Raw genomic sequence first — 27,749 nt, forward strand, 5'->3', positions numbered from 1 at the left:
CAGACTCCCGTATGGAGGTCATAGCAATAAGCATACCTGGCGTAGACAAACAACTAAAGGATTTGAAAGCAAATAAATCACCAGGTCCGTATGGAATCCTGGTTCGATTTTACGAAGAGTACTCTACGATATTGGCCTCTTACTTAGCTTTCATTTATTGTGAATCTCTCCAGTATATAAGAAAGGTAAAAGAACGGATCCGCGAAATTACAGACCAATATCCCTAACTTCTCTTTGCTGCAGAATCTTTGAACATATTCTCAGTTCAAATATAATAAACTTTTTTAAGACCGAGAAGTTTATGTACATGAATCAGCGTGGTTTTAAGAAGTAACACTCATGCGAAACTCAGCTTGCCCTTTTCTTACATGACGTATTGAGAACTATTAATGAAGGGCAACAGGCAGATACCATATTTCTAGATTACCGTAAAACATTTAACACGGTGCCCACCTGCAGGTTGTTAATGAAGATACGAGCATATGTGATAAGTTCACAGATACGAGACTCTGAAACGACTGCATAAATAACATGGCCTATCTAATTGGTGCTCTCCTTTCGGCATGGTTGCAACTTTGGCGGATGCCAAAATTTAAACATCCAGGAGTAGAAACATTTGTTTAAGACTTAATAAAACTTTGCAACATCCTTTAAACCCAGCAGATGGTGTGGTGAATGGCAGCTAGCAATAAATGTGGAAAAATGTAAGTAAATGCAGATGAGTAGGAAGATCAATCCTGTAATGTTCGGATACATTATTACTAGTGTGCTGCTTGACACAGTCAAGACATTAAATATCTGGTCATAACGTAGCGAAGCGATATGAGGTGGAAAGAACATGTGAAATCTGTGGTAGGGAAGGCGAATGGTCGACTTCGGTTTATTGGGAGAATTTTAGGAAAGAGTGTAAAGGAGACCGCATGTAGAACTGTGGTGCGACCTATTCTTGAGTACTGCTCGAATGTTTGGGATCCGTGCTATGTCGGATTGAGGGAGGACATCGAGGCAGTTCAGAAGTGGGCTGCTAGATTTGTTACCAGTAGGTTCGAACAACACGTAAGTGTTACAGAGTTGCTTCGGGAACTCAAATGGGAATCCCTGAAAGAAAGGCGACGTACTCTTCGAGAAACAGTGTCGGGAAAATGTAGAGAACCGGGATCTGAAGCTGACTGCCGGAAGATTCTACTGCCGCCAACATACACTGCGCATAAGGACCGCGAAGATAAGATATGAGGAATTATGGCTCATACGGAGGCATACAGACAGTCGTTTTTCCCTCGCTCTATTTGCGAGAGGAACGGGAAAGGAAATGACAAGTAGTGACACAGGGTACCCTCCGCCAGGCAGCGTATGGTGGCTTTCAGAGGATCTAGGCAGGTGTAAATGCTCTCTGAAACAACTGCATAAATAACGCGGTCTATCTAATTGGTACTCTTCTTTCGACAAGGTTGCAACCTCGGCAGATAGCAAAATTTAAATAGCTGCATATGACAGAGAGCATCCAGGAGTAGAAACAATTATTTAAGACTTAATCCTTTAAATCCAGCAAGTTCCCTAAAACTCTAAAAACAACTGCCTTTAATAACTTGTAATGTTGTTGTTAATTTGAGGTGTAAGCGGTGCTGATATTCAAGATTAGAAGAGCGGGTTAAAAGCTGTGAGTTGTCTGGGGAAGTTAACCTTGCATTACTGAGCAACTGTTTCACCAGGTATCCGGTCTAGCTTACCAAATTCCCAACCAGACTAACATTAATTATAATCTTGTAATAGTCATACGACAACTGGTGATTTTTATATATATATATATATATATATATATATATATATATATATATATATATATATATATAAGAGAATTAAAATAAAAAGAAATAAATCAGTTATATTTGGAAATTTATTTTAACATTGATCATTGAAATTTCAGCATATTAAACGTGAGTCATAAATAAGCTGGTGCCTTATTTAGGACTGTGAAAATGTGAGTTTGTAATCTTACGGAACACATCAAATATGGAGCCAAGATTGGGAGACTGCATACAACACTGCATTCATAAAATAACACACGAAGAACGTTGAAACATATGCAAGAGGAAATTAACCACAACCAACCGATTCAATTTTCACCCAAAGAAGTTACGTTCGTAGCGCAATCCTGTCCGTCATGAAATTACCACACACTGGTATACTAAATTCATACTAACTCTCTGTGAAATCTTCCCAAAAAGAATAGCTGAGGGCTACTTTGATGATTACACCACATGCTTCACGTGGTCAACTTTGTTTACACAAAGAGAGTAAATCCACAATAATTTTCGTAATTAAAATAAATTAGATCGAAAAGCAATTTACAAAAGAAAAACCTCGAACTGGTTACTATCGTCTTACTATTAACCTGATGGGTCAAACAATTGTATAAGCACGTGGTACTGGCCTCACAAAGTACACCCCACGTGGGTTGAACATAAAGAAAAGTTGCTATATTGACAAATATTGTCAAGATGAGACGTTATAATCTCACGCACATTCCCATTGAAGATTGATGATGCTAGTTAGAGTTACTGATCAACACGTGGTTCCACGTGACAAAGCAACTACCGGAATATATTCTGAACTTCACACTCGAATTACACTGCGTTGCAATTTAAGATAACATTAGATATTTTAGAGCTAAACCTGAAAAAAAGGTGATCAAATTTTCAGTTAGGCTGAACTTAAGAAATCCATTGTCCTACAGACTTAGCAGACACGCGCTTAGCCGGAGATCTTACCACTTCAGACGCTCGCCGCGGACAGGCTGCCCTGGTCCCTTCCTGAGGGTGGCTCACAAATACAAACGGAAGTGGCCAGAGGGGTAGCTTCCTATACCAACATGACAAGGGACGGACAGGACCATACTAAGGATAGAAACCTTTTTGCTTTTAGAAAGCGTAGCTACCTGTTCCGACGTTGGTCCTACTGTTCTCTAGCAGACAGGCTTGTCTGCTACCCTCAAGCATGCAACTAGAAATACATTTGCTCAATCATCCTCTCACACAGAAGGGAAGGGGGATGACAGTATCTTATCATATACAGTATATAAAAGAAAGCGGATGTAGGTTCCGTATGAGACTGTGTGACATGAATTACGTATAAACTGTGTTTTAAAGTGTAGTAGTGTGACAGATCGTTCTTGTTTATGTGTAAAAGTAACACGTTCCACTACTCAGTCTCCTCCCAGATAGTCAGAAACGCCACAGTAAATTTAGAAGAGGAATTTATGCCGTAAATGACAACAGATTTAATAAATTAACATGAAAGGAATCCAACAGAGACCTTTCAAACTTAATTGAACTATTGATTGATAGTGTCCTTAAAATGTAATCTTCCAAAATTTTGTCGATCAGCGCATCGCACTTTACACGGAAAAAAAGGGAAACACAAACAGGTAACCAACACAAGTCAACACTGGACAAAATTAAGTGACTACTGGTCAACATTAACAAGAAGATAGGTTACTTCACACCCAACAATTCCACTACGATTCCGGTAATTAAAGTTACTCGTAATATGACCCGAACACCAACAATTTTCGCTATGCTATGATGCAACTAATGCTTATTCTACAAGTGCTTAAAATAGTTCTTAACTTAATACTATCGCTAAGCTGACGGAACTAGCCATTAACACTAAGTTTTACCTAAGACTGTTGGGCACTAACCCGTTTATTCTATGGCGGCACTAGTCTGCGATACTAATTTTACATTCGTTAACAATGGGGATTAGCCGTCTCTTCCGACACAGACATTAGTATGAATGCAATATTTCTTAGGGTTCGACCTCCATCGGATTTAGACAGTGGTCAGTACATCACCACTAAATAATTTGCGCTACAGCACCTGTTTCTTAAAATACAGTAATAACCACACTGAGGTGACAAAAGCCGTGGAATACCTCCTAGTATCGTGTAGGACCTCCTTTTGCCTGTTATAGTGCAACAACTAGACGTAACATGGACTCAACAAGTCGCTACAAGTCCGCGGCAGAAATGTTGTCCCATTCTGCTGTCCATAACTGCGACAGTGTTACCAGTGCAGGTTTTTGTACACGAACTGATCTCTCGATTAAGGCCCATATGTGTTCTATGGGATTCATGTCGGGCGATATAGAACCCAAATCATTCGCTCGAATTGCCGAGAATGTTCTGTGGTCTGATGACATGATTCATTATCATCCATAAAAATTCCGTTCGTGTTTGTGGAGAGGAAGTCTACGAATGGCTGCAAATGGCCTCCAAGTAGCTGATCATTATCATTTCCAGTTAATGATCGGTTCAGTTCGACCAGAGGAGCCAGTCCATTCCAAGTAAACACAGCCCACACCAATATGGAGCCACCACCAGCTTGCACAGTGCATTCTTGACAACCTACTTCGTGGGGTCTGTGACACACTCAGATGCTATCATCAGCCCTTACCAGCTGAAATCGGGACTCGTAAGTAAAGACCACGTTTTTCCAGTCGTCTAGGATCCAACCTATAAGGTCACGAGTCCAGAAGAGGTGCTGCAGGTGGTGGTGTACTGTTAGAAAAGGCACTCGCTTCGGTCGTCTGCTGCGATAGTCCATTAACGCTATATTTCGCCATAGTGCTCTAACGGATACATTCTTCGTAGGTCCAACATTGATTTCTGTGGTTATTCCACGCAGTGTTGTTTGTCTGTTAGCACCGACAAGCCAACGCAAACGCTGCTGCTCTCGGCCGTTAAGTGAACGCCGTCGCCTAGCTATGTTGTCTGTGGTGAGAGGTAGTAACTGAAATTTTTTATTCCCGGCACACATTGAATTCCCTAACGATTTGTCCCATGTGTCTAGCTCCGACTACCATTCCGCATTCAAAGTCTGTTAATTCCTGGCGTGCAGCCTTACATCTCGGACATCTATCACATCAATTACTTGAGTGCAAATGACAGCTTGTAACCTCCCCCTCACTTATCGACCTTAATGACAGTGAAAAATTAAACCGCGTGTACCTAATGGGAAATTTGGGAAAGCAATCGTCACCGAAGTTAATCTGTCGGTAAAGAGGGAGGAAAGGGTTACATCTAAATGAAAGGAAAAATGCAAATGAAACTGGTGGAAATTAATTTTGAAAAGGGGTAAAGTTAATAAAGAAAGTAAATGTGCGGCCGTTACGTCAACAATTAACTAGCGGTAATTAGATATTTGAGATTTGGGGGAAATCACGGTCGCCTGTCCTAAGGACAATTACTATAGTAACTGAAAAAGAAAGGTTATTACACATATAATTAGCACTAGAAGCGTGGCAACTGAAGGTTGACACGTGTAGTGTGAAAACTGAAAGTTTGTCAGAAGTAATAAATTTCGCTACACTCTGACTTAATTTAGCAAAAGAATTAATAAATCCGGAAAATCGAAAGTTAATTTAGTGACTGAAGTTAATAGTGAGCTTTCTTTCTGAAGCACATTGAAATCCAGCAGAATACGGTTAGCCTTGGACTACCTCAACAATCATTTCAAAAGCAACTTGACTCTACGCAATTTAGAAACAAGAGATTTAACTTTGAACTTGAATTAAATGATTCTGAATAATTAACAATAGTAAAATTTAGTACGTACCAAGCTGAGCTGCAGTCACAGGTAAGCTAAAATATGCTAACAAAACTCGCACTCTTAATTTGTGCTTGTGTAATCTAACTATTGTAGCCAGCTATGCTTTAACTGCACTTGGAAACTAAAGTAATGAAATGCAATGATAGTACTTTAATGCTGGCGTCTGAATTTCAACGACACTCGGTTTCATTTCGGAAAAGGAAGGGACCCTGCTTGGTAATGCAATTGGGACAATGAGCAACAAAGGTTCATGCTAAGTTGCTGTAATTTTGCGAGGCAAATGGAACAATTTGAAAAGCTGAGGTCTGCCATACAGTTCTGAAACTTTACGTGCTTTTGGTCTTCCTTGTTAGTTGATTGAAGGTTTGAAGCCGTCGATCGAGGAGGTGGCGACAGTCACTCATTGTCGGCCGTCGCTTTGCAGAAGCTGGATGTTGGCGCGCGTTCTTCTCAACACGGTCACCAGACGAAACGGGCTCTTGATGTGCGCCAGCTAATGCTTCCCGTCCGCGACACCATGTCAGAAACTATCATCGCAAGTCGAGCGCAATTACATCTGCTAAACCCCGAAAGCGCGGCAACTCGCGGGAGCGTCACACCACACACCTGCTCCACTCGCTACTCCAGCCAGACTCCAACTGCTCTGCCCGCGCTCCACGCGGCAGAGTTAACACTACCAAAGATCCTACACACTTTGATTCTTCACACGACCTATCGATGTAATCGTTCGATAGCAGTTTTCCCTAGGCAAGACCCAGCGTAAAAATACAAATAATATTTACGAAACAAACCAATTATACACCGACATAAATGCATATATATATATATATATATATATATATATATATATATATATATATATATATAGTAAACAATTACAATATATAAAGGCACAGAAATGTCATATATTCAGGTAACAAATTAAGGAAAAAACTTACGGTACAACAGATGGAAATAGGAGGATATGCATTTCCGGCGTTACAAGCTCCACCAATTCACTGCCCTTTTATACCTTGCGTATGTGATACAACATCCATCTCTATATGCTCGTATCGCTATCCCACGACTTTTGTCACCTCAGTGTAATGTCGACAAGCATGACTGCCCCCCTTGCTTTACTCACAGCAATTTAAGCCGTACACTTAGGTAATTGGGTGTGAAGTCACAAAATGGAAGGAACTCATTATAGAGAGAGCACGCTCTTCTATATTAATAAACCGAATATTGCACAACCTACTTCTGTTACACGAATAAGAAAGTCCCAGAGTGTGCTGCACATGCCATGTACCTAGGTTTGAACATACTTTCTTCAACTTTACCACACTACATCTCTAACCACATACCCACAGTGATGTACATAAGATAGCGCTTTAAAACTGGTCATAAAAAAATTTCTTAGGACTTTTACAGAAAATGTGTCATTAACTGGCATTTAATTATGGTTCAACAAATGGCACCTAGAGTAATAAATTTTACCTTAAAATGGTATACCATCATAACTCTCAAGTTATACTACAGAAACTACCGAAATGTGATGAACCCAGTATGGCGCCTCATGGGTAGTGAGCGACCGCTTCCATTCTTCATCCGAGTGCCGGACGCACTTTCGGTTGTTAGCCACTCGTGCGTGTCACCCGCTCCAAGAAAACGACCGCAAGTGCTCGTCACAACTGTAAACAGCGAACTGCACGAAAATGGCGGGAATTCAAATATCTACGAACGATGACCATTCGGCTTGATGATTAATAATACTTACATTGACTACACAGTTTCTTTTATTATTCTGTCTGGGATTGGTGGTTGTTTTCTAATGATGCTTCGCGATGCTAATCGACTGATGAACTCACATTTGAATGACATGATGGGGTGAAAAAAAGAAACCAGTTTTGTAGGAAATAATATTTTACTGTATATTTCTATACATTGTCAATCACAAGAATTAAAAATGCTGTCATTTTTTGCCATATTTCGCAAATAATTTTTTTTGTATGCCTTAATTTCGGCCTTTATCACATCAGAAGCCATAGGGACAGTAATATGTATAGATATTCCGTCCATAAATTTGGCTTTGATTTTATATTTCTGGAGGGGATTGTAGGGGACTTGGGTAGTATGTGGAATTTATACATAATTCTAAATCTTTCACATGCATTTCCTTCCTAAAACTGCTGAATCAAGCAACAGTAGCAGTTGAACTCATCTTGAAAATAGTCACAGCTAACGGTGTGTTATGTGAAAATTGTTTTTCTCTACTCACTGTAATAGAGATGTGTAAGAAAATTAAATGGACGACTGTAAATATTGTACTGAATAATTTTTGTAGGAGAAAGATAATGAAACTTTTGGGCAGTCTCTTCAAGGCCTTATTTTCTCTAATTTTATTCGTGTTCCACAGTCAAGTCGCGTGGCGGTAGCTTTTGGTGTTCGCACGAAGTTGACACTCGGCGCGGTGGCTGATGGGAGCGATTGTAAATGGGAAATGGCTTTACGGTCGCTCCCATCAGCCACCGCGCCGAGTGTCAACTTTGTTTGCGCATGTAGTATTGTTATCCATGTGAAGCCGTGCTGTGTCGCTACTCATACTTGGAACTGAGACATTACTGTAGGGGCTTCAGGTGAGGAATACGCCATAATGAAGACATTGTTCGTTGGTCAGTTAGTATATAATACATGTTAATTTAGGCTGAATGCTTGATTTGTACTGTATTACCGACTGGAGTGATCGAATTCGGTATATCGGTCTTCCCTCCGACGTTCCCCTTTCCGGTGTCAAAATGGTCACACCGACTGTAGAGATGATTTTGACCTGTTCATAGATTAAGACCAAAATGTATTAGGAGTTTGCAAAATTTTACTTTCTATTTCACCGAAAAATCCTTCCATCGCTCTTCTTGTGCTTATTTTGGTTTCGTTGAGCTTTTGTTCCCCAATAAGGCTTTGAATAGAATTACTTGTGTTGAACTTCTCGTTGCTTTCATAGAGCATTCTAACACCGCTATTTAACCACAACGGATCCATCCCATCTTCGTCAACATTGCTCGGCACATACCGTTCTAAAGCACATTCCACTTTGCTGACGAATTTTGCAAGCGATAGTCCACGTTTTCGTCTCAAGAAATGAAACATGTTGGTTGTTCACATAATTAGCAATCTGTTTCCTGTGAAACTTATTAAGAAAACTTTGAGAAAGTATTTTACTGAGTTGATTTAAATAAATAATGGGCACAAACGAGTGACAGTGGCTATGCACCGTACTTCAAGAGGGCAATCAAAAGAACGTGTCGTGAAACAAAATAGTTATAAACACAGGAGATAAAAGAACAAATGAAATCATTATCAAAGAAAGTGTGAGACAAAGGTGTTTTCTTTCAACATATATTTTTAACGTTTGATTGGCGATTTCCCTATATATTGGAAAACAGGATATTATCCAGGAATAAAATTAGATAAACACGCTAATCTAAGCACACTACTACTTGAGGTTGCTAATGTAATAACATGAGCGAATTAGGGTAACCTTCAGCTAGCAATACAGGGGTTAAGCCAAACATGCAGAGAATACAATTTAAAAATTGTATTACATAAGACGAAAGTTATGTTCTTTCTCGGGACACAGCCAATGCAGTCAAAGACACTAATAACAATGAAATAATTTAACAAAAAATGCAAGGAAAAGAGATGAGATACTTGAGGAGAGCGAAGGGCTACACATAAAGAGATTTACTTAAAAATGAAAAGTTCATAATGAGTAGAATGCACGAGCTGTCAACGAGAAAACGGCTGAATAGAGAAATAGGTGGAAACAGCATGTGGATAAGGTAATGGAAAGATACAAGAGTTTTAGAATTGAGACTTTATATGTATGGACTTACTTGCATTTTTGGAAATACTCAAATGCCATTCAATGTATTTGATGAGGTGAATATCGCTAATGGTACTTTTATGGGTAGTGTGTAGAGCAGAAGCAGTAGCCAGTCTGTACCAAAATGTTCCTTAAGTCACTCCACGTTGCTGAAGATACTTGTGGAACATGAAATATGAATGAAGATATGAGTCTATAAATGAATGAATGCATATATTTTAAGAAAATAGTGCCTTAGTCAATAGTATTTCAATTTTTTTGGGCCTGCAGAAGCCTTGACCTGAAGTTAAACATCTGCAGCTTCTTTCGCTCGTGACACCTGACCCATAATGTGGGGCAAATAAACTTAAGTTTCGAAAAACCTCAACATGAGTACTAATTTATTTATTAACTGTTGATATAACACATTTTAATCAATTTTTAATGTTATGACATCCTATCCTTGTAACGAAATGAGTGGTGGGTTGAGCTTGCTACTTCATCGTCAGTTCTTAAAATCTCGCCACAAGATTGGAAATTGTGACCCGGATCCCTTTCTCTCCATTCATTCGTGATCTATATTTCATGTTGAAGACTGCCGATGCTGAAAAACCTACCGCACTTGAATAGGATGTTGCAAAAGGTATCAGAGCTCGTATGGCTTTGATATGTACTTGCATATACTCCTGGCTTCACCAAGCTTCAAAACTCAAGCAGTGATGAGGAAACCAACTTCGATTTCAATGTGGATTCGGCAGAAATATCAATAAATTGCTCTTGTTCTTCTGAGATAAATGTTGGTGGAAGTTCTGTACTGAAAGGATTTTTAATCCTCTTCTGTTGCTCACCTTATTTTGGCAAGGGGGATCTACTTCAGAAAGTGATCACTGAGTTCAGTTAGATTCACAAACACATACTTCTGTTCTTCGCCAACTGAAAGTCACTGTCTTCTAAAACTGTGTATATCTTTATCATCCAACCTTTTCTCCTCCGCAACAGTAGTTTCTTTCTGGAGGTTGAAATTTTGTCTGACAGTTGCAGAATGTTGGTCTCATTACCTTGAAGGTATACATTCAATAAACTCAGTATTTCAAATATATCACAAAGACACATCGGTTTCAAAACAAAGCCATTGTCTACGAACGCCTCTGAAGTCAAATGTTTCTCTGGAGGGAGGTAAGAGCAGAGATCTGTACTGCGTTCATACACCCTTTTCAAGACATTCCCACGTGAAAGCCAGCGAGAGATATCATAATAAATCAGGGAAATGTGCTCAGTCATCATATCAACGCACATTTGTTGAAAGTATCGTGACTTAAGTGAACGACTTTTAATGAACTTTACCAATTCAGTAACTAACATAAGAGCCTCATCAAGGATAGGGCTCAGGCTTTTCGATGCCAGTGCTCCTATGTGCATAAAACAGCTTCTCCAAATAGCGTGAAGAGACTCGTTACGGACCAGAGCTTACAGTAGTCAGCCAAACACGACAGCCATCTGTGCACAAGCCTACACAATTTTCCCAGTCAAATATGTTTTCTACCATAAAAGAGTCTAGTGTGTCAAAGAGGTCTTTTGCCTTTGTTGCAAGAGTTATTTCCCCGCAGAAAAGATCTTCATGTTATTTGCTGTCATCTATAAATCGTACGTAACACATTAGATGCGCATCATTGTCATTTTCTATAGCTTCATCCAACGGAATAGCGACATCACCGTTACCTTCGATTTTTTCAACCAACTGATCACGAACGTCGTCAGCCCATTTCGAATATTCGACGACTGACAGTATTGTCTGACAAAGACACGTATGCCATTTCCTTGGAAGCTGATTCATCTCTCACTGAGCTGACTCATCCCTCATTGATACGTACTTGTTGATGCTCCCGACTGCACCAAGCTCCAGAAATAAAGCGTGATGAGGAAAGAAACTTCGATTTCAATGTCTCAAGAAATATCAATAAATTGTTCTTGTTGTTCATATGTACTAGAGCAGCTAGTAAAAACAAGATCTCTCGCTGTGGCGTGGGTTTTCTTGCTCTTTGCTAGGGGATAGGCAACCTTGCAAGATGAAAGAAGAGCCTTTGTAGAATCACAGCTTTTTTACTGAAAGTTTTTTTTTTGTTCTGTCATTTCTTTTAACTCGTGTTAAAAGTATTCTCGTGGTTTGTTTACCAAACTACTGTGATTTCACCCCAAATGTCGTTTCATTTTATAAGGAAGTATGCTTCCACCACTTTCGACATTGAAACTAAAGACACTCTGCGGTCGTACCTCATTTCCAACAGCAGTACATGTAAAAACTAAATTCAAGTAACCGTCATCATAGCCTACTTCAGGATTTTTCGTCCTGCCTTTAGATCTTCACGATACATAGATACATTCAAAATACCATGTTCCGTATTTACATTTCAAAATTTCTCCATGCTGACAGAGAGAAACAAATCACATAAGACAAACAACAAATAAAATCGGTCCGTATTCGGCAAAACTAACATTCACACTGACTGTTGCTTAATAAAAGCACATGAGTCTCAATGTGCGATTCGACTGCCATCTGCCATGCTGTCATAGTAACAACACTTTCTTTCCGGCCCGCTAGATATCACTGCTAGCGCACACGTTTTCCTGTACTCAGAAAGCAAATGAACGAAATCATTGTTCTTTTGAAACCACTGCGATGCCCCGACTGTAAGGTCAGACGCCCCAAAGAGCACGACGCGCAGTTTGAAAACCCCTGCCTTAGTTGTTACTGTTGCCTGGTTTGCTGAAAAATTCAGCGTCGTATCAACACATGTGGTCCGTGGGCTACGCCACAAGACAAGGACTTGCGAAGCACCCGCGCAATAAAACACCGCTGTAACGCCCTTGAAATACGCGCGACACCGGAAAAGAGAGTAGCGAGCAGACGGCTGGATTTTGTCTCCGCGTCACCTCGCAGAGTACTCTCATACAATGGAGAATGTTCGATAAGAAACGCTAGCAAACAAGAAATGATTTATGGTGCCCTCTTCCTCTTAAAGCAGCCGCCATGCACCCGTTGCTCACTCCATAGCCGGCCAGCATGGCGCCGCCAAAAGAGGAAGGTAAGATTGCAACAGCTCCGACATCTCAATCCGTTTTCAAAACGTGCAAAAAATGTATACATTACCTTTTGCGAATTAAAATTTCGTTGATACAAGATATTCGATAATCCACTAAATAACGCTCAGTGTCTCAGCGATTCGGCTATTGACATTTCACGTAGTGACCTGTAGACGCTTCCCATAACAACTGGAAAAATATAATACGGCGATTTATTACACACCAGGCTCCGTACACAAGCGATTCAGAGTGGAAATGATTCGTTCGATTTATGGCTTGTTGACAGAAAAAGTTCTCTTGGTACTAACTGTAAGAAGTACATTGTTTATTTTCGTCAGTAGTAACGCCAGAGGAAAAGTGCGCCGATATGTCTGTTCCATAGTGTTCGGTTAGTTCCTGTTGTTTGAGTTTGTGGACTGGAAGTGGTAATGAAGCTGTTCCAATGTGAGTAAGTGCACTCCTGAACAGCGTTACTGCAAATTTAGTTTTCCTGTTCTTAACTGTAGGTAAAATGTTGTTATGGGGGAACAAGCATGCTTTTGAATTGATTAAGTTGATGTGTCGCCGTCAGATTTGGGATGAACAGCTGTCGCACATTTAATAAAAACAAGAAGCCTAGGTCATAGATTGCTGAGGAAAAAGAGAAACCTGTTGCGACGGAGTATACGCCTTACGTCGGTAACTCATCCGCGAAACTTGACAAAGTACTCCAGAAAGTCTGTGTTTCGCCTGATACCCATGTGGGAAGGAAGCCTTGTTGGAATCTGTTAAGCACATTCATAACTATGAAACCGATGAGTCTACCGCATCCCGTACAAGTGCATATTTCTTTATTGATCATAGTCCACTTTCTTGATTGCAACAATCGACCGTTACATACAGAATTACAAGTATGTGAATTTTCATTAAAATCTACTTATTCTCTTCTCCCTTTTTTAACTTCTTAATTTGTTGTTTTCTATTCTGAACAATGAATTGAGTTTACATTGTCTATAATACTATGTTTGCCTTGTGTTTATTTCTTTCTATTTCTATCACCTCTAACATTTAAATGGCTAAATATATTTTTCGTATGGCATCTCTGTCCACCCTCAGTCGGATCTTCCTTTACTGAGACAGAAGGAGAGGTGTAGGTTTTTGTTATTTCATGTCATCTTAACATTTATCATTTATAACGCCGGCATTGCTACAACAATATATGCTACTGCTACAATAACAAACACCATAATTACTTACCCAGAAATGCCGCTAACACTCCTACTACCACCTAGATTTTTTTTCTTTCTTCAGCAAATGCTACTGCTACTGAAAATCATTTTATAATTACTAACACCAATATGAATATTTCTTCTATGATTACGTACCCTGCCAGAAAAAAAATTAATACACCCTTTTAAAGATTTGCAATTGACTTAAGATTTATTGTTGCATCAGTGCCTATGGAGTACATGAAATGATTACATTTGCAGATCAGTAGCACAAGGGGTTCTGAGGTACCAGGCATCGACCCATGCTGAGACACCTATATTAGTACGTGGTGTACCCTCCACATGCAGTAATACAGACGCTGACTATCCAGTCGATCGTACAGATGGTGAATACCGTCCTGGGATACGTTATTCCACGCCTGCTCGTCCTGTTCACGTAGTTCTGTAAGAGTGGTTGGTTGATTAGTCGCACGAGTCACTTGTCGTCCTACCATATCCCACATGTGCTCGATTGGAAACAATCCAGAGATCGTGCTGGCCAGGGACGTTGCTGCAGGTGTTTCAGAGCTCATTGAGTTTCACGCGCAGTTTTTATTTACTCGTATGGCTAGCCCCCCCTCCCCTGTCGGGCAGGCCATTCGCCGGGTGCCGGTCTTTCAATTTGACGCCACTTCGACGACCTGCAGTCGATGAGGATGATAGGATGATGATGAACACCCAGTCCCTGGGCGGAGAAAATTCCCCGAGCCAGCTGGGAATCGAACCCGGGCCCAGAGGATTGACAATCCGTCACGCTGACCATTCAGCTACCGGGGGCGGACTCACGCGCAGTGTATGGGCGTTCAATATCCTGTTGGAAACTTCCTCTTGTAAGAAAGGCAAAAGAACGAGTTTAACAACATTCTGCGCTGGTTAGTGTCGCCTCCAGCTTATCGTACCTCAGACCCATAAGGCCTGTGGCGCGGCCAATATGCCTTGGGCGAATGCACTCTACGAGACAGCTCTCACCAGGTCTACGTCGTACGCGCAAACGACCATCACTTGCGTGCAGGCGGAATCTGCTTTCATCGCTGAAGGCCATGGCGCGCCATTCCATCTTATAAGCGATCGTCTGGCGGCACCAATCGAGCCGGGCACGTCGATGCTGTGGCGTGAGTGGAATGCGGACTAGAGGTGTGCGTGCTGTAGTCCCACCGCTAATAACTGGTTCGCAACAGTTCGTGTTGACATGTCGGTGCTCACAAGCCCTCTTATCAGAGCTTTGGTAGCTGTACGAACTGCCACTGCTGCCCTTACGAGGATCCTGGCGGGCGCCTGTACTGCGTGGACGTCCAGAACATGGTCTACGGGTGTGAGAATGTTCACGTGACCACGGACTCCAGTCTCGCTGCGCAACTGGCGCAGGATGACCAACTTGTGTGCCAATTCTCCGAAAGGACCATCTCGCCTCTCGGAAGGCAACAGTCTGACCCGTTTCAAACTAGTTCATTTGGTTGTAGGAAGCACTAGTGAATCTCCATGGCATGATTGCCTGCTTGCTTCACACGTTTGCACCACACTGAACCTTCTAGCTGTGAGCATTCCCAACTGAAGGGTAAACACAGATGGCGATCTGTTATCTATGCCACAAGACTATCTGTTGGCAGAGGACTTTTGGAACGGTTATCAGTATATCTTCAATCTTCCTGGAGACATATGCCGTCATCCGATCAAAATCGACGTCGTGTTTCCAAGGGCAGTGTATGATCGGTGTTCCTTTTTATTGTAATCAGAGATGGAGACATGTACAAACACAAAGATTTTACTACTATCAGAATGTATCTAGCTCCGCCCCACGCTTCGTACCATAACGGCTACCCTTCCAGCAATATATTTTTGCCTCCAGAAAGCGTGGTGACGGATCAGAGCGCATCACTAATATTTTACTGATTCTTTTCGGTTTTCTGAGTACGCTTGTAACAACATTCACTCATTCCGTTACAGGGCCATGTGATCGTAGAGCTTACTTTTTCTGAGAGAGCATCAGCTGCGAGATAAAAGGTATCAAAATCCTCTTTTACTCTATTTATGCCATAAGACGTTTTACCAATTAAAGCCTGCCTAGAAATCTTTGCTACATATTTAATTGGGGGACATTCCCATACGACATGATCTGGTGTGCTGATTTCTCCACAGTCACAGTTGGTCATCACCCTTTTATCAATTCTCTTCAGATTGTAGGATATTGCCATTAAAGAACAGATACCATCTTCATATAGATAAGGCTTATCGGCCAGTGATCTTCTTCAGTGCGGATGCTCTCACATTGCCCAAACTCTTATGGGAATCGGTAGATTGACTACCACGAGTAATGAGTATAGTGGGCAAGGGCACTATAAATGTAATGTGTGGATAGTAAGTTGGGAATGTGGGTCTCATGGGGAGCGTGCCAGAGATAAATCCCTGCAGTCGCACTATTCTCTGTGTTCGCGGTGGCTAAGATGGACAGAGCGTCTGCCATGTAACCAGGAGATCCCGCGTTCAAGTCCCGGTAGGGGTACACATTTTCAACTGTCCCCCTTGATATTTATCAACGCCTGTAAGCAGCTAAAGGTCTAGATTTCATTGTAATTTCAGTCCCCTATTTGGCTCAAAATACGTTCATCTGGAGCTTTTCAGTTACATCAGGAGGAAACTGAAATGTTCTTCTTCCTGTGTCTGCTGCCAATATCAGGCAGTAGCAGCCGGCCGAGACACAAGCAGCAACTGGAAGGTAACCGATCTTAAGCCATTTTACGAGTTACTAACCAGGAGCGAAGTGTATAGTTTCATCTGTTTGCTTTGGTAGTTTAGTTTCTTGACCCTCTGCCTGTTAATTTGATATTTAGTAGACACGGTTTCGCGTTATCGTTTTCCTTGGAAAGTGAACCGATTTAGTGACATATTACAAGTTCCTAATCAGGAGCGAATTATTTAGTCACACCTGAGTGCTTTGGTAGTTCGGTTTTTTCTGCGTGTTAATCTAAGTTATTAGACGCATTTCTTGCATTTTCCTCTGTGTCTGCAGTAGAGTTCCATAGCGCGTGCCGATTGTCTTTGTTTGTCTGTTTAGTGTAGTTTTCCACGGTCTTTAGTATGGATATGGACTTTGATTGCTGTGTGCGGAGGCGAGCCGAGTAGGTGACACATCTCCCTCAGCTGCGGGCTGTGATGGCTTCGGATACACAGTGAATTAGTGAACACAGGTTTGTCGTAGCGAGACTGAATAATGTGACCTCCAAATCCTTCGAAAATAAACGAAAAATATGCCTATTCAAAAAAGCAGATAAAAATTCAGTTGACGCCTTCCCAAGAGACAATCTCCTCTCCTTCCAAATTAACAATGTATTTGTAGATCAGATGTGGCTTGAATTCAAAGAAATAGTATCGACAGCAATTGAGAGATTTATACCAAATAAATTAACAAACGACGGAGCTAATCCCCCATGGTACGCAAAACGGTTCAGAACACTGTTGTAGAAACAATGAAAAAAACATGCCAAATTTAAACGAACAGATAATCTTCTACAGAAGCTCGAAATTTAGCGCGGACTTCATTACGAGACGCTTGTAACAGTTTCTACAACGAAACTTTATCTCGAAACCTGGCAGAAAATCCAAAGGGATTCTGGTCGTACGTAAAGCACGCTAGCGGTAAAGTACAATCACTGCCTTCTCTGCGCGATGACAACGGAAACATTATCGACGACAGTACTGCCAAAGCAGAGTTACTAAACACAGCCTTCCGAAAATCCTTCACAAAAGAAGACGAAGTAAATATTCCAGAATTCGAATGAAGAACAGCTGCCAATGTGCGTAGCTTAAAGGTGGATATCCTCGGAGCAGTGAAGCAACTTAAATCATTTAATAAAAGCACGTATTCCGGTTCAGACTGTATACGAATTAGGTTATTTTCAGAGTACGCTGATGCAATAGCTCCATACTTAACAATCATATACAACCGCTCGCTCGACGGACGATCCATACCCAAAGACTGGAATGTTGAACAGGTCACACCAATATTCAAGAAAGGTAGTAGAAGTGATCCACTAAATTACAGGCATATCATTAACGTCGATACGCTGAGGATTTTGGAACATATAGTGTGTTCGATAATTATGAATTACCTCGAAGTGAACAGTCTATTGACACACAGACAATACGGATTTAGAAAACATCATTCATGTGAAACACAGCTAGCCCTTTACTCACACGAAATGCTGAGTGCTACTGACAAGGGATTTCAAACTGATTCCGTATTTCTAGAATTGAAGAGGGCTTTTGACACTGTACGACACAAGCGGATTGTCGCCACATTGCGTGCTTATGGAAATCGTCTCAATTATATGATTGGATTCGTGATTTCCTGTCTGAGAGGTCACAGGGTAATTGACGGAAAATCACTGAGTGAAACAGAAGTGACTTCTGGCGTTCGCGAAGGTAGTGTTATAGGCCCTCTGCTGTTCCTTCTCTATATAAAAGATTTGGGAGACAATCTTAGCAGCTGACTCAGGTTGTTTGCAGATGGTGCTGTCGTTTATTGACTAGTAAAGTCATCAGAAGATCGAAACAAATTGCAAAACGATTTAGAAAAGATATCTGTATGGTTCAAAAATTGACAGTAGACCCTAAATAACGAAAAGTGTGAGGTCATCGACTTGAATGCTGAAAGGTATCCGTTAAACTTCGGTTACACGATAAATCAGTCAAATCCAAGGACCGTGAATTCAACTAAATTCCTAGGAATTAAAGTTAGGAACAACTTAAATCTGAAGGAACATATAGAAAATGTTGTGGGGAAGGCTAACCAAAGACAGCGTTTTATTGGCAGGGCACTTAGAAAATGTAAGTGTGATCTAAGGAGACTGCCTACAACACGCTTGTCCGTCCTCTTTTGGAATACTGGTGCGAGGTGTGGGATCGTTACCAGATATGATTGACGGAGTACATCGATAAAGTTCAAAGAAGGGCAGCACGTTTTGTATTATCGCGAAATAGAGGAGAGAGTGTGACTGAAATGACACAGGATTTGGGGTGACATCATTAAAAAAAGGCGTTTTTCGTTGCGGTGGAATCTTCTCACAAAATTTCAATCACCATCTTTCTCCTCCGAATACGAAAATATATTGTTGACGCCTACCTACGTAGGGAGAAAGGATCACCATAATAAAATAAGGGAAATCAGAGCTTGCTCTTCCACGAGCTATACAAGATTGGAATAATAGAGAATTGTGGATTGCGCGGCCCCTGCCGCCAGAGGTTCGAGTCCTCCTTCGGGCATGGGTGTGTGTGTTGTTCTTAGCATAAGACAGTTTAAGTAGTGTGTAAGTCTAGGGACCGATGACCTCAGCAGTTTGGTCCATTATGAATTCACACACATTTGGACATTTTTGAGAGAATTGTCAAGGTGGTTCGATGAACCCTCTTCCAGGCACTTAAATATGATTTGCAGAGTGCCCACGTAGATGTAGATTTTGATGTAAATATTTGTACGTTGGAGGCTGCGTAATTTCGTGAGTGTTGTCGTTTTTTCTGATTAACTTTTGTGTAGTGGGAGATTTTCAAGCGAAACTGTTTTGACTGTGTGCGAGCAATGCCAGGTTGTGCTGTTGTTAGCTGAAATTCTCACAATCGCATCACAAAATGGACTGAAGTAGTGCTACATGCTTTCCCTCGCGATGCAGGCCTGCAAAAGATTTGGCTGTCGAAATGCTGTCGAAAAGATTCTGTGAACATTCCAAATGCTAGAATGTTCTCTCGTCATTTCAAAGAAAGTAATTACGTCGAAGAGGCTTGCGTTATGAACTGCTGAACTGTCCATCATGTATTTTGCCTTTTAGTAGTAGCGCCGGTGATAGCACACTACGTGCAACAGAAGAGCGGAAGGAACGTTTCAATAAACGTGAGATCCATAGAAGAAGCACAGACACTTTAGAAAAACTTTCACCGCAGAAGAAGACTGATGAGAAACGTACGTTTACAGGTGAAGTTGTTTGTAATAATTCAGGTATAGCCAGTTTACATGCTTCCTAATCGGTATTACAGAGGAGCTCGTCACAAAACATGTGCATAAAGTTCTTCTAAGTCAATTCTCCTCAACTAAAAGATATCTGCAACAATGGAGAAAGTAATATATGCACTTGAGCCTCGTAAAATTAATCGAATACTGGGCAAAATATTTTCACTCAATCAAATGTGAAATTTGTTACAGGGGCCGAAGGAAGACAATACGACATTGGGCCAGGGACTGTATTCTTCCCTGATGAGACGTACTATTCACGTACAAAAAGGAATGCAGTAACGTGGCTTTGAGGTCAGATGGGCCGAAGAACGTGGAGAACTTTTTGGCCTTCTTACAGGAACGACGTTTGGAAAACTTGTGCAATCTGAAATACCGACAGTATTCCTACGGAGTGTGTTACAATACCCCCCCCCCCCCGTGGTCCCCCACCCCCCTTCCCCTACACACACACACACACACGTAGCTGGAACGTCCAGACTAGGAGAAGTTAAATGAACATTGAGATGGAAGAATGAATGGGACATAAGCATCGCTGAAAACCTTATACATACGGCAAAGCATACCCGGAAGAAAGAGCAGCGGGGGCATTCGAAATCAAATTCTTCATTATGCTGCATGTTTGTTTCTTTTGTTATACGAGAATAGTGTTAAAGTTATGTATCTTTCAAGTAATATTATTTGTGGTATGGCAATGAAGTGTTTGTTACTGAAATTAAAATTAACTTAGCTGTTATATTTGTAACAGGATTCAATGATTTCGTGTGTTATTTGTAAGGTCTTCATTAAAATTTAAAGCAAAGTTGGAGCAGTGTTAGTTTTTGAAACTTTCATCGTGTTTTTCAATTGCTGATGCTTATTTACCTTTACAAAATATGCAACTTCAATACAATGTTAGTTTCATGTCACTCTGGTTATTCGTTATGCTGTTAAGCTTTCAAAGAAATTAATTATTAGTCTCATTCTGTAAACTGTGACATAAAGATTTTTTTTGTTCCTGTTGAAAAATGGTTCAAATGGTTCTGAGCACCAAGGGACTTAACTTCTGAGGTCATCAGTCCCCTAGAACTTAGAACTACTTAAACGTAACTAACCAAAGGACATCACACACAACGATGCCTGAGGCTGGATTCGAACCTGCGACCGTAGCGGTCGCGCGGTTCCAGACTGTAGTGCCTAGAAACTCTCGGCCAACCACGGCCGGCTGTTCCTGTTTAAGTACTGATGTAATTTTCTGTAGAAGGAAAATGAAATTTCTTGAAGATTAGTAAAAAGTTTGTCTCTTATTTAAATAGAAACATTTGATAGATGTTCTTCCTTTGAAATGGCATGTGAACATATGAACAGAATGAGTTCTTTTAATAAAAAAAGGTTAAGACGAAAAACAAAAATAAAAGAAATAAAAAACTAATTGAAAAATGTAAGGCGTCCACTCGCGATTAGCGAAAAAAGGGTTAAAAACCATTCAATTTTTTATTCAAGACAACTGGTTTCAGTAGTTTTAGTTGTTATCTTAATGTCTTAAACATTTTTTGTAGTAAAATATGTTAATTTTACTTTGACCTCGTGCACAAGACGTAAGAAAATTAAGTTCAAAAATGGCTCTGAGCACTATGGGACTTAACATCTATGGTCATCAGTCCCCTAGAACTTAGAACTACTTAAACCTAACTAACCTAAGGACATCACACAACACCCAGTCATCACGAGGCAGAGAAAATCCCTGACCCCGCCGGGAATCGAACCCGGGAACGCGGGCGTGGGAAGCGAGAACGCTACCGCACGACCACGAGCTGTGGACTAAGAAAATTAGGCACCTACAGCCGTCCTTATGATGTCATTTATTGTATGGCTACCAGTGTCGGTGCTTCAGTGCATCATCTTGAGGCTTTAGTCGATGCTAAAGGAGTTAACACCATCCGTATACAAGATTCATCAATGGCCAACATCTACAACTGGTTTACGCGGACTACCTACACGTAGTTGCCTCTCCAACCATCAACTTGAGTTGCTGGCGAAAACTTAATTGATCTCGTAAGTGCACCCCGCTTGCCAACGGCGCTCCGCAGACCCAGACGCTCAGCCATAAAAATGCTAGCCAAGCCCGACAGCATTTGACTTCGGTGATCTGACGGGAATCGGTGTTACCACTGCGGCAAGGCTTTTAAAGCTGTGAAGAGTACAAAATGAAAATGAGCATTTTATATATCTTGCTTACTCTTTAGTACTTTTGTCGGAGACAACTTAAAAAATTGCAGGCTCATTTCGAACACTTACTTTGACAGGAAACTGAAGAAACAGACTACACTTTACACTTTATATTCGTGTTTCGATTCAGTAGATGCCCGATTTTTTAAAAAATCAGCAGTAGCTGTTTAAAAGCTGGAGAAGTTACAGAATGTAGCAGCAACATTCTAGCAATATCAGAATACCAATTCACGTTTCATTATTCCAGTAAAAACTAAGACGTACCACAAATACATTGCGCGACCCCCTCTGTTACGGAGACAGCCACTGTTTCTTAGTGACGTCACAGCGTTAGCCAATACCAAACAGAACACCTTTTTTTTCTGCTATTCAAATACGCAGGGGAGAAATCATGGACAGACTCAAAAGCCGCCATCATAACGCCCACGCAAGGACGCTAATGCTCGAAAATAAATGGTACCGTCGGCCTGCTGTTGCTGTGCTTTGCCACAAGAGCACATCACGACGTTCTGGCTGACTACACAGTTGCCGAGGCCCCGCGTGTCCTCCAATGGGTCGCGACGTCACGAGAAGTCGTCCTGGCGCTGAGGCATTTCGGCTTTTAGGATCTTGCCGACTTCTGCCTATAAACAAGCAAAATAAGAGCACGAGTCCACCAGTTTGTGGACACAACCTGGCACGCGAAGAAGCCAGACATTTTCCATGTCCAGAGGCTCTTACGGTTCGAGGTTACTGTCTCGCTGACACCCTCCGACAGGGACGGAGATTATCAGTACTTTCGTTGCTAGAAACTGTGCCATGTGAAGTACGGGTAATTGCCGGCCGGAGTGGCCGAGCGGTTCTAGGCGCTATAGTCTGGAACCGCGCGACTGCTATGGTCGCAGGTTCGAATCTTGCCTCGGGCATAGATGTGTGTGATGTCATTAGGTTAGTTAGGTTTAAGTAGTTCTAAGTTCTAGGGGACTGATGACCTTAGAAGTTAAGTCCCATAGTGCTCAGAGCCATTTGAAGCACGGGTAATTGCATGTAGAATTAAATCAGACGATGCTGAGGGAATCAGATTAAGAAGTGAGACGCTAAAATTAGAACATACGCATCTACATGATTACTCTGCAATTCACAATTAAGTGCATGGCAGAGGGCTCATGGAAACACCTGTAGGCTATTTCTCTACCGTTCGACTCTCGAACAACACATGGAATAAACGAACACTTAAATATTTCCGTGCGCTCACTGATTTCCCTCTGGTTCATTATGACGATTATTTCTCCCTGTTCAGATGGATGCCAATAAAATATTTTTGCTTTCAGAGGTGAAAGCTGATGCCTGAAATTTCGCGAGAAGATCCTGCCGCAAGGAAAAACGCATTTGTTTTAATGTCTGTCACCCCAATTCGCGTATCATGTCCGTGGCCATCTCTCTCCTATTTCTCGATAGTACTAAATGAGCTGCCCTTCTGTGAACTTTCCTGACATCCTCCGTCAGCCCTATCTGATGCAGACCTCACACCGCGAAGCGGTACTCAAAACAAGGAGGACAACGTGGTGTCGGCAGTCTGTTCAGTAGATCTTTTGCATTTTCTGACTGTTATGCCAGTAAATTGCAATTTTTGGTTCGCTTTCCCCGCAATAGTATCTGTGTTATCGTTCCAATTTAAGTTATTTATAATTGTAATACATAAATATTTTATTGAATTCAAAGCCTTTAGATTTGTATGATTTATCGTGTAACCGAGATTTAGCAGATTCATTTTAGTAGTAGATGAGCTTTGTTGTTTGGGCAGTATAATAACGGATGATGGTCGAAACAGGCACCCTATAAAATGCAGACTTTCTGCAGCAAGAAAAGCATTTCTGAAAAAGAGGTATTTGTTAACATTCAAATTTGAATGATACCAAGTCTTTTCTTAAGTTATTTGTCTGGAGTGTGGCAGTTAAGAAAAAAAGAGAGTAGAAACTTTTGAAATGTGGTGGTAACAGAAGAATGCTGAGGATCAGATGGATAGATTGATTAACTGAAGCGGAAATACTGAATCGAATTGGCTATAAATGAAGTTTGTGTCACCACTTTAGTAAAAGAAGGGATATGTTTTTAGGACACAATCAGAGACATCAAGAAATTGACAGTTTGGTTTTGGAGGGAAGTGTAGTTAAAACTGTAGAGAGAGACCAAGAGATGATTACAGTAAGCAGGTTACAATGGATGTAGAGTGAAATAGTTGTTCACAAATCAAAATACTTGCACAGGACAGACTAGTGTGGAGAGGTGCATCAAATCAGTCTTCAGATTGAAACCGCAGCAGCAGCAGCAACAACAACAGTATCTGCGTCCTGCTGCTAGTTGTCCCTTGTACTGCTCCTTCCAGCGTCATGTTGTCTATTCCACGACTGATTTTTTTCTTTTCTTTTTTTTCATTTTGTTCGTTGCACCTGCTCGGGGCGGACGTCGTAAGACATCCGTTTAAGTTCGTTGTTGATCGATTAACTCAGTTTTTTTTTATTACAGAGGGCAGCTAACCCTCTGACCGAACACGCTGAGCTACCGTGCCGGCGCTTAGTTATTTGGCAAGCTAAGGTGAATATCTATGGAATATGTCCCAGTCAATTGTATAATAATAAAATAACTAAAAATAACTATTGTTAGCAATCTTGGCGCTCCTACTTACAACTTAGCCAAGTATTTAGCGTCCATTCTCAGTCCCCATATCGGAAAACGCGAACACCATATTTCCTGTTCTCTGGTTTTTATTCATCGTCTGAAGTCTTTATGTCACAGTCCCACGGATTTGTTCCTTAGTTTTGATGTTGTGTCTCTGTTTACCGGAGTTCCTCTTGGAGATTGTCGCCATGTGTTGATGTATTTTTTATTTAATGACAAATACTTTGAAAAAACAGACGGAGTGGCTGTGGAGAGTCCGTTATCCCCCATAGTCGCCAATTTGTTTATGGAAGATTTTGAGGACGTGGCACCGAAGACGGCGTTCTTAAAACCAACTTGTTTCTGGAGATACGTAGACGATACGTTTATGATATGGTCGCATGGGAGGGATGCTCTGGATCGTTTCCTAGATCATTTTAACTGTCTGCATCCCAATATTAAGTTCACGATAGAAGTTGAAAAGGATGGAAAACTTCCGTTTTTAGATGTCTCAATCTACAGGAGGGATGATGGGACATTGGGACATAGTGTTTATCGTAAGCCCATGCATACGGACCGATATCTCATGCATCAAGCTGTCATTCATCGTACGAACGCAACGGAGTCCTACGCAGATTGGTAAAAAGAGCTTTCGCCATCTCAGAAGGAGATAATTTGACACAAGAACTGGATCATCTAAGAGCTATGTTAAAGCAGAATGGTTTACTGACAATCAGATCAATCGTGCTCTACAGATTGGACCTTCCCGAGAACCAACAGAAGATATACCTTTTGCGGGGAGCATATCTTCAAAAATAGTAAGAATATTAAAGAAATTTGATATTAAAAGTGTATTCCGTCCGCCAGCTAAGACAACAGCTCTGCTGGGCTCAGTGAAGGATGATTTGGGTTTGAGAAAGCCCGGGGTCTACACAATTCCCTGCTAGTGCGGGAAAGCCTATATTGGACAAATGATTCGTATGGTCCAGGATCGTTGCGTGGCGCATCACCGCCATTCGTGTTTATTTCAGCCAGAAAAATCTGCAGTGGCGGAACATTGTATTACCAAAGGACATAAAATGTTGTACGATGAGACACAAGTTGTTGCTCTGCGTCGCGGTATTGGGACTTTGTAGTGAAAGAAGCCATTGGATCCGGCTTTCTGAAAATATGATAAACAGACATAAGGGGTATCCTTGAAGTAAGAGCCCTGTTGTATTTGACATTAAGAAACAAAAGTCCCTGCTTCGGCCTTCAAAAACTGTCAATAGTGTTTGATATTGATTTACCGTTTCCGCAGACTTTCACCACCAGTGCGCTGTTGTGACTTTCACTAGAGGGTTGGCCGGCCGGAGTGGCCGTGCGGTTCTGGGCGCTACAGTCTGGAACCGAGCGACCGCGACGGTCGCAGGTTCGAATCCTACCTCGGGCATGGATGTGTGTGATGTCCTTAGGTTAGTTAGGTTTAATTAGTTCTAAGTTCTAGGCGACTGATGACCTCAGAAGTTAAGTCGCATAGTGCTCAGAGCCATTTGAACCATTTGAACCACTAGAGGGTAATTTTCTTCCCGCACGAGCGGTGGTCTCCCGGTCGGTGTATAAAGGAGCCGCTGCGGCGTGTTTGATTTCAGTTCCGGCGAGATAGTGCGACGGCCTACTCACCTGAAAATGGCGGCCAGGTGGACCGCCGAAACATAAAAAAAAAGTGTCCAGATGACGATGTATTCCAGCTGGAGACCCGACAGGATCACAACTAAAAGAAAATTTGGTCCATAGTAGGCTGTAAAGTAGACGATTTTCATTGAAATCCTGCGATTGGCTTGTTTCGACGAATTGTCATTTTCAGGCACCTGTAATACCAGTGTGGGAGAGAGTCACACTGTATGCATACATCTCCATACATCGCGATGTATAAGTAACACATCAGACGCCTCACATTAACGTACCACTTTACCATGCAAGATTCCTTACTTGTGTAATATTACGAATTTCGTGTCTTACTTGTCAAATTATTTTTCACTATATGGAAAAGGTAGACGTTATATTCCATCCTTACATCCTGAATAGATCCACATAAACGTGACAACTTTAAACATCATATTGCACGGCAGCGATATGTGTAATGTGCCACTGACATTTGCTGCCGATAGCCTTACAGTGTTTGGATGTATGCGTATCTTTGACAACAAAATATCAGCTGCTGTTAGTTGTCAGGCTGTAGTAATTTTGTTGTCAAAGGTACACATTCATCCAAAGACTGTAAGAGTATCGGCAGCAAATGTCAGTGGCACATTACACATGTCGCTGTTGTGTCATATTTGTTGATATGTTGTATATCAGACAATCATGTGGCCGAAGGCTACTTGAGGCCATACAGACAGGCATAGTAATATATTTTGTACAGTAAATTGACCATAACATATGAAATAAGTACACATTTCACAAAATTTTGAAAAATATTAAATCCATTTACTGCTCGTGAGGCAGACGTAATGAATGTCTTCTATCGTAGGTCATCAGGGTCTGAATGCTACGTATAGACACACACAAAAGCCAAACAAATGACATTTTTTTACAGAAAAGTAATCCATAGAAATACAATTTTCACCGTTTAAAAAAATTATATTATTACTACAGAAACATGTGCCTTTATGTTTGCTTTGTATTTCTCTAAAATGTGTAAGTAGTGACAGTAGCTAACAAAAACGTGCGTGTTTAAACGAGACTCATTTCTGGATACACCTTCTTGGACACATGAGAGTGCGAAAACAATTCGGACATTTGGAAATCTGTGGTAAGGTTTTGGGACCAAACTGCTGAGGTCATCGGTCCCTGAGCTTACACACAACTTCTTCATCTAACTTAAACGTACGCTACGGACAACACACCCATGCTCGAGGGAAGACTCGAACTTCCGATGGAGGGACAGCGCAGACCGTGACGAGACTCCTACCTCGCGCCGCGCGAAAACAATTCTCTCAAATACACGTATATCATCTTACTTCAAGCAAATACATAGTAACCCATCATGCCATTTGAGAGAAATGTGTAGAATCAAGTAATATAGTTGAGAAACCCCATGTAGCAATTATTCTAGCGGCACGCTGGCTGCAATGAGGTATTCCGTTGTG

At 41.3% G+C, this 27,749-nt stretch overlaps 1 protein-coding gene across 3 annotated transcripts in view; it reads left to right on the forward strand.

The window, feature by feature from the left end:
• Nucleotides 1–12,505: 12,505 nt before the first annotated feature.
• LOC126235912 (sialin-like) overlaps nt 12,506–27,749 on the forward strand; it is a 163,039-nt gene continuing 147,795 nt past the window's right edge. For 2 of the 3 annotated variants that reach the window (XM_049944864.1, XM_049944866.1), the window contains exon 1: nt 12,506–12,530. In XM_049944864.1, coding sequence (XP_049800821.1) covers nt 12,509–12,530 — 22 coding nt within the window. In that variant the 5' untranslated portion in view covers nt 12,506–12,508. Of the gene's footprint in view, nt 12,531–15,719; nt 15,777–27,749 lie in introns of all 3 variants that reach the window. The other variant, XM_049944865.1, reaches the window with a different exon arrangement.

Source organism: Schistocerca nitens, chromosome 2 (genome assembly GCF_023898315.1).
Source record: "Schistocerca nitens isolate TAMUIC-IGC-003100 chromosome 2, iqSchNite1.1, whole genome shotgun sequence".
In the NCBI taxonomy this organism is placed as follows: Eukaryota; Metazoa; Arthropoda; class Insecta; order Orthoptera; family Acrididae; genus Schistocerca; species Schistocerca nitens.